We start from the raw sequence: 12207 nt of genomic DNA, 5'->3' as shown, positions 1-12207 counted from the left end.
CATAAAGGGTCAACTACAGGCCAGGCACGGTGGCTCACATCTGTAATCCCAGCACTTTGGGAGGTCGAGGTGGGTGGATAACCTGAGGTTGGGAGTTCGAGACCATCCTAACCAACATGAAGAAACCCCATCTCTACTAAAATTTACAAAATGAGCCAGGCGTGGTGACACATGCCTGTAATCCTAGCTACTTGGGAGGCTGAAGCAGGAGAATCGCTTGAACCCGGGAGGCAGAGGTTGCGGTGAGCCAAGATCGAGCCATTGCACTCCAGCCTGGGCAACAAGAGTGAAACTCCATCTAAAAGAAAAAAAAAAAAAAAAAAAAAAAAACCCAAAAAGCCAAAAAACAAAAAACAAAGGGTCAGCTACAACACTCTTCAGTGCAGTAGAGTGTGTGGGTCTAAGAGCGTATGATGGTAGAGGGGGTTCCCACACTAGTCTGAGAGCATAGGGGAGGTTTCTCTGTGGGGCTGATGCTCAGATTGAATCCTGAAGCCTGACTAGGAGCTACACAGGCAGAGGTAGCTCCTCTAGAGCGGCTGATGGAGTGAAGGAGAGAGGAGAGTCAAGAGTGAGTCCTATTGTCCATAGCCTCTGGGTGCTGCCTCTTACGCAGAGGAGGAAGGCTCAGGGGAGATGATTGGAGGGGAAGTGAAGGGTTATGTTTTCTGTTTGGCCATAATATGTTTGAGATGAATGAAGGTGTTGAGTAGGCCATTAGACCTCGGAGTCTAAAGCTTGGAAGAAAGATCTGAATGGAACTTTGAAAAGCAGGCCGGGTGTGGTGGCTCACGCCTGTAATCCCAGCACCTTGGGAGGCTGAGGCGGGCGGATCACGAGGTCAAGAGATCGAGACCATCCTGGCCACATGGTGAAACCCCGTCTCTACTAAAAATACAAAAATTAGCTAGGCATGGTAGTGCATGCCTGTATTCCCAACTACTTGGGAGGCTGAGGCAGGAGAATCGTTTGAACCCGGGAGGCAGAGGTTGTAGTAAGCCGAAATCGCGCCACTGCCCTCCAGCCTGGTTACAAAGCGAGACTCTGTGTCAAAAAAAAAAAAAAAAAAAAAAAAAGACAAGTGTCAGAATAAGAAGGTTATGTGAAGCCCTAGATACAGAAGACATCACCTGGTTTCAGGGTGAGGGACAAAGTGAAGCAGAAGAGGAAGGCTCATAAGAAGAGTAGGCACTACCCAATTCCAAGGCACTACCCAATATCAGGAGGAGGGAGAGCGGGTCAGTAAGGTGTGAGGAGAAAGAGGTTGATGTCCTTTCCTGGAAGCCTCCAGGAACAGGTATTTCAAGATAAGAGAATGGTCAGCTATGTCAAAGGTCACTGAAAGTTTGAATAAGATGAGGAGGCTGGGCGCGGTGGCTCACCCCTGTAATCCCAGCTCTTTGGGAGGCCGAAGCAGGCAGATCAGGAGGTCTGCTAACACAGTGAAACCCCGTTGCTACTAAAAATACAAAAAATTAGCCAGGCGTGGTGGCACGTGCCTGTAGTCCCAGCTACCCGGGAGGCTGAGGCAAGAGAACTGCTCGAACCCAGGAGGCGGAGGCTACAATGAGCCGAGATCACCATATTGGCCAGGCTGATCTCCAACTCCTGACCTTGTGATCCGCCTGCCTTGGCCTCCCAAAATGCTAGGACAGGATATCTCTCTTTCTCTCTCTCCGTGTGTGTGATTTTTGAAGGCAAGAGTATCATTTATTCGTTAGTTATAATCAGATATCATTTTTTCCTTATTTTCCAAACATGCCCATTTTTCCTGTCTGGAAACACTACCATTTTACAAATTGAATGAAGATTTTATTTCATCGAATGACACCTGATGTTTGACTCCTTTCTTTTTTTTTTTTTTTTGTTTTGAGACGGAGTCTTGCTCTGTCGCCCAGGCTGGAGTGCAGTGGCCAGATCTCAGCTCACTGCAAGCTCCGCCTCCCGGGTTTACGCCATTCTCCTACCTCAGCCTCCCGAGTAGCTGGGACCACAGGCGCCCGCCAACTCGCCCGGCTAGTTTTTTTGCATTTTTTAGTAGAGACGGGGTTTCACTGTGTTAGCCAGGATGGTGTCCATCTCCTGACCTCATGATCCGCCCGTCTCGGTGGGATTACAGGCTTGAGCCACCGCGCCCGGCCGACTCCTTTCTTTTTTAGCCATTAGTTCCAGCTTCCAGTTCATGGTGGTTTTAGGTCTCCTACTTTTGCTTCATAGAAATATGGGAAAACCCTCTTGTTTTCAAATTCATTCCCTAATGTTTCAGCTTCTGATTGGAGCTTTTAAGTCATTAACATTTAAAGTCTTGAAGGAAAGAGTGTTTCTACGCTGTGCACAGGGTACAGGAGGGCAAGTTGAGCTCCCAGAGTTAAATCCTTCAGTGTCTCTCCCTCATCATAAGGTGCTGATCCACCTGATGGGAATATGCTGGGACTACAGGCGCCCGCCACCACGGCCAGCTAATTTTTTTGTATTTTTAGTAGAGACGGGGTTTCACCATGTTACCCAGGATGGTCTTGATCTCCTGACCTTGTGATCCGCCCGCCTCGGCCTCCCAAAGTGCTGGGATTACAGGCGTGAGCCACCGTGCCCGGCCTCTGCCTTTTGGTTATTTCTTTTTTTTTTTTTGAGACAGAGTCTGGCACTGTCGCCCAGGCTGGAGTGCAGTGGCCGGATCTCGGCTCACTGCAAGCTCCGCCTTCCGGGTTCACGCCATTCTCCTGCCTCAGCCTCCCAAGTAGCTGGGACTACAGGCGCCCGCCACCTCGCCCGGCTAGTTTTTTGTATTTTTTAGTAGAGACGGGGTTTCACCGGGTTAGCCAGGATGGTCTCGATCTCCTGACCTCATGATCCGCCCGTCTTGGCCTCCCAAAGTGCTGGGATTACAGGCTTGAGCCACCGCGCCCGGCCTTGGTTTTTATTTCTTCTTTCTTTGGAGGCAGAAATTGGGCATAAGACAATATGAGGGGTGGTCTCCTCCCTTAAATATAGTATAGAGACGGGGTTTCACTCTATGCCCAGGCTGGTCTTGAACTACTGGCCTCAAGCGATCCTCCCACTTCGGCCTCCCAAAGTATTGGGATTACAGGGGTGAGCCACTGTGCCCGGCCAAGAGGACAGATTCCATCCCCAATGATTTCATCCCCACTCCAACCAGTCAGTAGTAAGTCTAGCCACCTCCACCCTTTGCCCCAAACTGCCCTTGAAAAACCCCTACCTACGGACCTTGGATGAGAATAATTTGAGTAGTAACTCCGTCTCCCACGTATCGTAGCTGGCCTAGCGTTTATTAAACTTTTTTTTTTTTTTTTTTTTTTTAACTGCAATACCGTGGTATTTATTTGCGTAGAGCGCAGAAAGAACCCGTCCAGCGCTCATAGCGGGGAAAAAGGCTTGATCTTGCAGGAGACAGCCTCATCCCAAATTCCTGGTCCCTGGAGAACATCAGCCCCCCGACTCCACCTCCGTCCCCCACTGCTGCAGTGTGACCAGTGTGGCCTCGGCTGCCCTCCTGCTCTGAGGCCAAGGGATGGCTCCAGTAGACAGTGAGACTGGGATTCCTTGCACACAATTGTTCAGGAGGAAGAAGCAAAAAGGGCCCACTGAGTACAGATAGGAAATTCCGCTTTAAGGCAAATGTTCCCCGGGACGGGTCGGGTCATAGCGCAGGGAGGAAGCCCGCCCTGCCAGGGGCTGGGTCTGGAACCTGTTCATCCGGCTGCACTCAGCATTGTGAGATGGCTTCCCCTGTCACTCAGTGCCCAGGAGGCGGGACCTGGAGTACTATCCAATCAGAGTCGCGGGCAGGTTCCTGAGAACTGTCAATCAGGGCCGCTGCGGAGAGGAGGGTGTGACGTTCTAGGAGCTAGTGGCCTCTTCACCCTGGTGACCTCTGTTCCGTGTTCTGTCACTGAGAGACGCCCTGGGACATCTGTGGTGGCTTCTGTCGCGCTGGGACCTACCCTGGCTACGGGAGGAGTTGGGAGGACCCGGGACACCGCACAGCCGGGAAATGGTGAGTGTGCGGGGCTCGGCGTCCTGAGGCAGGGCGAAAGACTGGTCGGAACCAGTCGGAACCGGCTGTGGCGGGACCCGGGCCTCCCCGCAGCGTCTTTGGGGTCTGGGACCCGAGCCCCCCTGTGCACCTCGGTCCTCGGTTCCTTTGGATGCAGGGTGGGGCTGGGCCGGCAGCCGGGACCCCGGGCGTCCTGTCCCGTCCCTGAGCGGCGACAGCGGCCCCGGCCCCCCTCTCTGGGCAGCTCCACGCCCATAGCCCCGCGTCTCCCCCTATTGTGCGGCGGAACCGGCACAGGCTCGCGGCCCGTGTCATTGCAGCCGGACGCCGAGGGCTGCAGCAGAAACAGTTTAATAGGAGAGGACACCCTAGATCCGCCTCCGTGAGACGTTTGGGGATGGGGTGTTTAGGGGTCTGGACTGGGGTGGTTGGGATGTGTGGTCGCTGGTTGGTGCAGAAGTGAGGGGTGAGTCCTGGAACTGGAGGTGAAGAAACCGCATTCTCCTGCTGAGTGGGCTCCCTTGTGGGGTTTTCAGCCTGCTCGGCGCCAGCCTTTCCGCTGGTATTCAAGATCTGAGAAAGAACTTAGACGACTCTTGAGCAACTCTCAGAGATCTTATCCCCAGGCACAGTGGGGAAACCGGCGGTCAGCGTCTGCTATGACCTGACTCTCAGGGAGGCGGCCCCGTGAGGCAGCGGGGCTGAGGGCACCTGTTTAATATCTAACTGCAATCTCGCCTCCAGCCTGGCTCACAGTTCCTGTGAACCCGGTGAGGAGGCTGCTTGGTGAAGACGGGAGGGTCGCTAGGCACAAACCAGACACAAACACAGTTCCTGCTGTGGTCTCTGTGGTCTTCAGACCCTTCTTTCTTTCCGAGGGCGACCATTTCCCCTCCGAGCCTTTCAAAGATATGAGCATCAGGGTCTCAGAGACCTGTCCCTTCATCCTAACTCCTCTTGGGGTTAACAGTAAATTTTTTGGTTTCCAGAGCCTTCTATATGCGGTTTCCAGAGCCTTCTATATGCTAACTTCACTCCTCAATTCCCAGTAACATTATGAACCCTTTGTCCCAAGATGATATTTCAAATAGACACAGAATTTTGTCATTTGTTTTCAGATAGCAATGTGTGGCTCTTTTTAAAAGGATTTATTTTGTTCCTTAACATTTAACATGTAAGGAAGAAGAGAATAACCACCTGACACTCTGCTGTAAAAAAAAAAAAAAAAAAAAAAAAAACAAAAAATAACAAACCTTTGTGCCTCTTTTATCTCCCCTAGGCACTGATGCCTTATCAGAATGTCCTTTACAGGGTGATGTGACCTCAGCCCACCCTGTATCTTTCCAGGCCCTGTGTTATGAAACTTTCTGGGGCTACCCTAAATGCTGGAAGCTGCCAATCTCATGGAGGGCCTAGTGGATGTCAGCCCTTGGGTCACTCTTCCCAGAGGACAGTCTGAGGTGTTGGGGTGGGGCCTCCCAAAGGACCAGGTGGATGCCCTGGGGTGGGATGAATCTTCAGGTATATCATTCCTGTAAAAAGCTAACCCCTGGACTGGGCGCGGTGGCTCATGCCTATAATCCCAGCACTTTGGGAGGCTGAGGTGAGAGGATCACCTGACGTCAGGAGTTCAAGACCACCCTGGCCAACATGGTGAAACCCTGTCTCTACTGAAAATACAAAAATTAGCCGGGCATGGTGGCAGGTGCCTGTAATCCCAGCTACATGGGAGGCTGAGGCAGGGGAATCACTTGAACCCGGGAGGCAGAGGTTGCAGTGAGCCGAAATCATGCCCTTGCACTCCAGCCTGGGTGACAAGAGCGAAACTCTGTCTTTAAAAAAGAAAAAAGGCCGGGCGCGGTGGCTCAAGCCTGTAATCCCAGCACTTTGGGAGGCCGAGACGGGCGGATCACGAGGTCAGGAGATCGAGACCATCCTGGTTAACACGGTGAAACCTCGTCTCTACTAAAAAATACAAAAAACTAGCCGCGCGGCATGGCAGGCGTCTGTGGTCCCAGCTACTCGGGAGGCTGAGGCAGGAGAATGGCATAAACCCGGGAGGTGGAGCTTGCAGTGAGCTGAGATCTGGCCACTGCACTCCAGCCTGGGCGACGGAGCGAGACTCCGTCTCAAAAAAAAAAAAAAAAACTAACCCCTGGGACATTGACATTTTTTTCTCCAAGCCTGTTTCCATTCCTTGGTGACACATGGCAAATTGGATAGTGTTATTCAGGGGACAAGACAAATGATTTCTGCCTTTTGGACTCTCTCTGACTGTCAAACTAGAAAACTGTATCTAAAAACTGGAAAACCCACCCAATGAGGTTTCGCAAGAGCCTGAAAAAGACATAAGGCAGTGTATACTAGGAGTGTGGTTGCTGAGCACTTCAGTGAGCACCTTGGGGCTGGGGGATGTGCCAGGTGATAGAACGACCTGACCTGACAGTTGAGTCAGACTTGTCCAGTCAGTTCTGCCCCACCCTGGGTTAGTTAACCTGAAAAGATTTGTTCAATTATTTCAAATTTAATTTTTTTTTGAGACGGAGTCTCACTCTGTCGCCCAGGCTGGAGTGCAGTGGCCAGATCTCAGCTCACTGCAAGCTCCGCCTCCCAGGTTTACGCCATTCTCCTGCCTCAAGCCTCCCGAGTAGCTGGGACTACAGGCGCCCGCCACCTCGCCCAGCTAGTTTTTTTTGTATTTTATTTAGTAGAGACGGGGTTTCATCGTGTTAGCCAGGATGGTCTCGATCTCCTGACCTCGTGATCCGCCCGTCTCGGCCTCCCAAAGTGCTGGGATTACAGGCTTGAGGCACCGCGCCCGGCCTCAAATTTAATTTTTTATTAATTATAAAGTGCATCCTATCATTAGAGATTGATAGAGAAGATAAAGTATTTCTAAAGAGGCCAGGAAGAGTTGAAATTCAGAAAAAAAATTCTATATATGTAGTTTTCTATTCCTTTTTTTTTTTTTTTTTAATTGAGACAGGGTCTCCCTCTGTCGCCCAGGCTGGAGTGTGGTGGTACCATCATGGCTCACTGCAGCTTAGGCAGCCTAGACTGCCTGGGCTCAGCCTCTGGAGTAACTGGGAGTACGCCACCATGCCCTACTAATTTTCGTGTCTTTTGTAGTGATGGGGTTTCCTCCTGTTGCCAGGCTGGTCTCGAAGTCCTGGGCTCAAGTGATCTCCTGCCTTGGCCTCCCAAAGTGCTAGGATTACAGGCATGAGCCACTGGACCCAGGCCCTATTCCATTTTTTAAAAACTTTTTTTCTTTTCTTTCTTTCTTTTTTTTTTTTTTTTTGAGATGGAGTTCTACTATGTTGCCCAGGCTGGAGTGCAATGGCACAATCTCGGTTCACTGCAACCTCTGCCTCGTGGGTTCAAGCAATTCTTCCTCAGCCTCCCGAATAGCTGGGATTACAGGAACGCATCACCACGCCTGGCTAATTTTTGTGTTTTTAGTAGAGATGGGGTTTCATCATGTTGGCCAGGCTGGTCTTGAACTCCTGACCTCAGGTCGTCCGCCCGCCTCAGCCTCCAAAAGTACTGGGATTACAGGTGTGAGCCACTGCGTCCGGTCTTTTTCTTTTTTTTTTGAAACAAGGTCTCGCTCTGTTACCCAGGAGTGCCATGGTAGGATCTCAGCTCACTGCAACCTCTGCCACCAGGGCTCAAGTGATCCTCCCACCTCAGCCTCCCAAGTAGCTGGGACTACAGGCGTGCGCCACCATACTTGGCTAATTTTTGTGTTTTTGGTGGAGACGGGGTTTCACCATGTCACCCAGGCTGGAGCATTTTTTAAAAACTTTTATTTACTTTTATTACCCCAGAGACCATGTAATAGGTTTATTAGGTCTTTTGTTGGATGATTTCAAATGGAATTTCAGGGCCTAGCAGTGGAAATACTACCAAGGGAAAAATTTGGGAAAAACTCTTCCATTTTGGCTGCAGAAAAAATGAATATATTTTCACAAGAATGTGTGGTAGGTATCTGATTGAATTATAAAGCTTTACCAAAACTTTAGTTTCTTTTCTTTTTAGGCTGGAGAACTTGGGACAGTGGGTAAGTCTGGTCTGTTCCTGTTATCTGGACTTGGCAGATTAATGCAACATTCTGTGGGACTTTGCAATAGCTAAAGAACTTAAATATCATTTGTTTACTAAAGGCTTCATCATTATGGAAGTAGTAACTGATGTTTATTATCTGAGATGGATACTTGTGCTTTTCTTGTTGAGCTATAAAATAAAATAGAAGTGACTTACAATTTCCTTCCCTCATATAAACACTGAATTTGAGTGATTTTGATAGATTCATCACATGTGGGGTTTTGTTTGTTTTATTTTTTAAATCCTTGTAAGGCATGGAAGGGTAAGCAAATAGCCTTGACTAGGGTAGAGAGGCTTGAGGCCAGTGACTCCAAGTGGAGGCCAATTTTCAGCCTGCAAAGAGACACTGTGTGCCCAGTTTAGTTGGTTCTTCCTGGGGAGCGTCCCCTGCAGGTGTCCTAGCCTGATCACTCCAGCAATAGGAGGAGCCTTTTTTTTTTTTTTTTCTTTTTTGAGACGGAGTCTTGCTCTGTCTCCCAGGCTGTAGTGCAATGCTATGATCTCGGCTCACTGCAACCTTCGCCTCCCGGGTTCAAGTGATTCTCCTGCCTCAGCCTCCTGAGTAGCTGGGATTACTGGTGTGTGCCACCATGGCCAGCTAATTTTTGTATTTTTAGTAGAGACGGGGTTTCACCATGTTGGTCAGGCTGGTCTCAAACTCCTGACCTCTTGTGATCTGCTGGCCTTGGCCTCCCAAAGTGCTGGGATTACAGGCATGAGCCACTGTGCCTGGCCTGGGAGGAGCCTTTTTTTTTTTTTTTTTTTTTTTTTGAGATGGAGTTTCGCTCTTGTTGCCCAGGCTGGAGTGCAGTGGCGTGATCTCGGCTCACCACAACCTCCGCCTCCCAATTTCAAGCAATTCTCCTGCCTCAGCCTCCTGAGTAGCTGGGATTACAGGAATGTGCCACCATGGCCAGCTGATTTTGTATTTTTAGTAGAGACGAGATTTCTCCATGTTGGTCAGGCTGGTCTCGAACTCCTGACCTCAGGTGATCTGCCCGCCTTGGCCTCCCAAAGTGCTGGGATTACAGGCGTGAGCCAGCGTGCCCAGCCAAGGAGGCTTTTATACTAAGAGAAGCTACAGAGCACTGGAAATCTGGGGATCTACAGGCAGAGGCAATTGGGGTGATGCCATGTCTGAGGTTGTATTTGTTATTGTTGTAGGGCTGTCACTAGACAGTCTTCAGGTAAGATAAATCTGAATTTAGCTAAGAAATGAGTTTATTCTAAAAGAGCACTACATAAGGGGAAGAGCACTAAGTATAAGATCTGAAAGCATCTTAAAGCTTGGGTGGAAAGTTGCTTTCAAGGTGAAGAGCAACCAACATTACAAAGGAAATGAGATGGAGACGGCAGGATGGAGGGTGAAAATCAGATTCTAGATCACAGAGTGTTTTACCCTGACTTAAGCCTGTTCATAGGATGAGTCATGAAAGAGGGGTTGTGTTTTGGCTCAGGCTGAGGGTGTGTCAAAAATCAGTGGCCTAGAAGAAAGAGCGAAACTTAAGTAATTTCCTTTCTTTTCTTTTCTTTTCTTTTCTTCTTTTTTTTTTTTTGAGACACGATTTCACTCTTGCTCAGACTGGAGTGCAGTGGTGCCATCACAGCTCACTGCAGCCTTGACCTCCCCAGGCTGAGGTGATTGTCCCATCTCAGCCTTCTGGGTACCTGAGACTACAGGTATGCACCCCCATGCCCAGCTAATTTTTTTGTATTTTTTGCAGAGACAGGGTTTCACCATGTTGCCCAGGCTGGTCTTGAACTCCTGGGCTCAAGCGATCCACCCACTTCAGCCTTCCAAAGTTCTGGAATTAGAGACGTGAGCCATCAGGCCTGGTTGCAAGTTTCCTTTGGAAGCATTTTGTTCAGAGTAATCAGTAGAGGCAAAAACTATTCAGCTATTTATTTATAAGACAAAGAATGGGAATTTGGAGGGCCTTGTTACAGGTTAAAAAGGTAGGAGCCAGAACTGATGTCAGCGAAGGATGTTTCTCTGCACTGGGCTGCTTGTCCAGAACAGAAAGAACTGGGCATGGTAGTGGGGGTCAGGTAGTTTGAGGTGATTTCATATATATATTTTTTTTTTTTTTTTTTTTTTTTGAGACGGAATCTCACTCTTTGGCCCAGGCTGGAGTACAATGGCGTGATCTTGGCTCACTGCAACCTCTGCCTTCCTGCAGCCTCCACCTCCTATGTTCAAGCTATTCTCCTGCCTCAGCCTCCTGAGTAGCTGGGATTACAGGTGCATGTGACCATGGCTGGCTAATTTTTCTGTTTTTAGTAGAGATGGGGCTTCATCATGTTGGCCAGGCTGGTCTCGAACTTCTGACCTCATGATCTGCCTACCTCAGCATCCCAAAGTGCCGGGATTATAGGTGTGAGCCACTGTGCCTGGCCTCTTAAATCATGCTTATTACCAGGGTTACAGGGCTTATCCAGGATTACGGGGCTTATGTAAAATTGAACATTATCAGCTGCTTGGTTGTATATTCAGTGAGTTTTTTTAATCAGAGTAGAAATTGCACACATTAAAATGTCTTTGAGGGCTCACATAAGTCTCTTGCATTTAGGTATTCTTGACATACACTTTATAACAAACTGATAACCTTAAGCAACTTGTTTAACTGAGTTCTTCAACTTCTTGTAGCAAATTATTAAATCTGATAGTAGAGTTGTTGGTTTTATACACATTTGGTTAAAAGGGTGGTCCCTAGGGCTTGCATTTGGCCTCTACAGTAGGGTCCCTGTTGTGGAACTGAGCCCTCAATTTGTGGGGTCTGTGGAAATGTTAGATGGTGTCAGCATTGAATTATTGAACACCAGTTTTTGTTGGAGAATCGGCTCGTGTTCAGCAAATGCTACATATTTGTTGTCAGAAGTAATGTTAGATAAAAGACGCCATGGATTAGAACCATAACTCTGAATTTGTCATTGTTATTTATTATAGGTTCAGTATGTATTCACCCATAAGCATCGTTTTGCTTCTTCAGTTTCTAGTTAGTTAATACTACCATTAATATGCCATCCATATAATGCTGAAAAGGCAATCCTACTACAAGGCATCTACCCAAAGGAGTGGAAATCATTATATCAAAAAGTTCCCTGCACTCATGTTTATTGCAGACTATTCACAATAGCAAACTTATAAAATCAGCCTAAGTGTCCATCAACAGAAGATTAAATAATGAAAATGTGATATATTGTTCACACAGTGGAATACTATTTAGACATTAAAAAGAATGAAATTGTGTCTTTTGCAACAATATGGATGGAATGGGAGGCCATGATCTTAAGTGAAACAACTCAGACACAGAAAGACAAATACTGCCTGTTCTCATTTATAAGTGGTAATTAAAGAATGTGTGTAGGGCCAGGCACAATGGCTCACACTTGTAATCCCACCACTTTGGGAGGCCAAGGCAGGTGGGTCACGAGGTCAGGAGATCGAGACCATCTTTGCTAACATGGTGAAACCTCGTCTCTACTAAAAATACAAAAAAGTAGCCGGGTGTGGTGGCGGGCACCTGTAGTCCCATCTACTTGGGAGGCTGAGGCAGGAGAATCGCTTGAACCCGGGAGCCAGAGGCTGTAGTGAGCCCAGATCATGTCACTATACTCCAGCCCAGGCGATAGAGTGAGATTCATTCTCAAAAAAAAAGAATGTGTATATATGTGGACAAGTGAAGACTCATGGGGATGAGGGAGGTTATTTGGTGGATAATGGAGATTGCTCCAGGGATGGATGCACTGAAATGCCTGACTTTACAAGGCAATATATCAATATAGTAAAATTGCACCTGTACTCCATGAATATATATATCTAATTTATACATATATGTATGTATACATATATTATACATATGCATATATGTGTGTGTGTGTATATATGGAATGCACATTTTAGGGTACTACCCAAAACTTCTGAATTAGTAATTCTTGGAACTAGGCCCAATGAATTTTTTTTTTTTTTTTTTCTTTTTGAGACAGTCTTACTCTGTTGCCCAGGCTGGAGTGCAATGGCGCGATCTTGGCTCACTGCAACCTCTGCCTCAGCCTCCTGAGTAGCTGGGACTACAGGTGTGCGC

At 48.1% G+C, this 12207-nt stretch overlaps 2 protein-coding genes across 12 annotated transcripts in view; both read left to right on the top strand.

The window, feature by feature from the left end:
• Nucleotides 1-12207, top strand: part of LOC102128900 (uncharacterized) — a 200982-nt gene that overhangs the window by 27941 nt on the left and 160834 nt on the right. The gene's annotated exons all lie outside the window — the stretch shown is intronic.
• LOC102128527 (uncharacterized) overlaps nt 1-12207 on the top strand; it is an 83007-nt gene that overhangs the window by 27960 nt on the left and 42840 nt on the right. For 7 of the 11 annotated variants that reach the window (XR_012428431.1, XR_012428432.1, XM_074026017.1 and 4 more), the window contains exon 1: nt 3839-4015. The exons of 3 other annotated variants lie outside the window; for them this stretch is intronic. Coding sequence is in view for 2 of the 8 variants with exons in the window: in XM_074026017.1 (XP_073882118.1) it covers nt 4013-4015 (3 nt within the window). In the remaining 6 variants the exon portion in view is untranslated. Of the gene's footprint in view, nt 1-3838; nt 4016-8056; nt 8079-12207 lie in introns of those variants that run through there. One more of the 11 variants, XM_015440766.4, reaches the window with a different exon arrangement.

The sequence above is a fragment of the Macaca fascicularis genome, chromosome 19 (assembly GCF_037993035.2).
Source record: "Macaca fascicularis isolate 582-1 chromosome 19, T2T-MFA8v1.1".
In the NCBI taxonomy this organism is placed as follows: Eukaryota; Metazoa; Chordata; class Mammalia; order Primates; family Cercopithecidae; genus Macaca; species Macaca fascicularis.
Note: the sequence above shows the minus strand (reverse complement) of the source record. Positions and strands in the feature narration are given on the sequence as shown.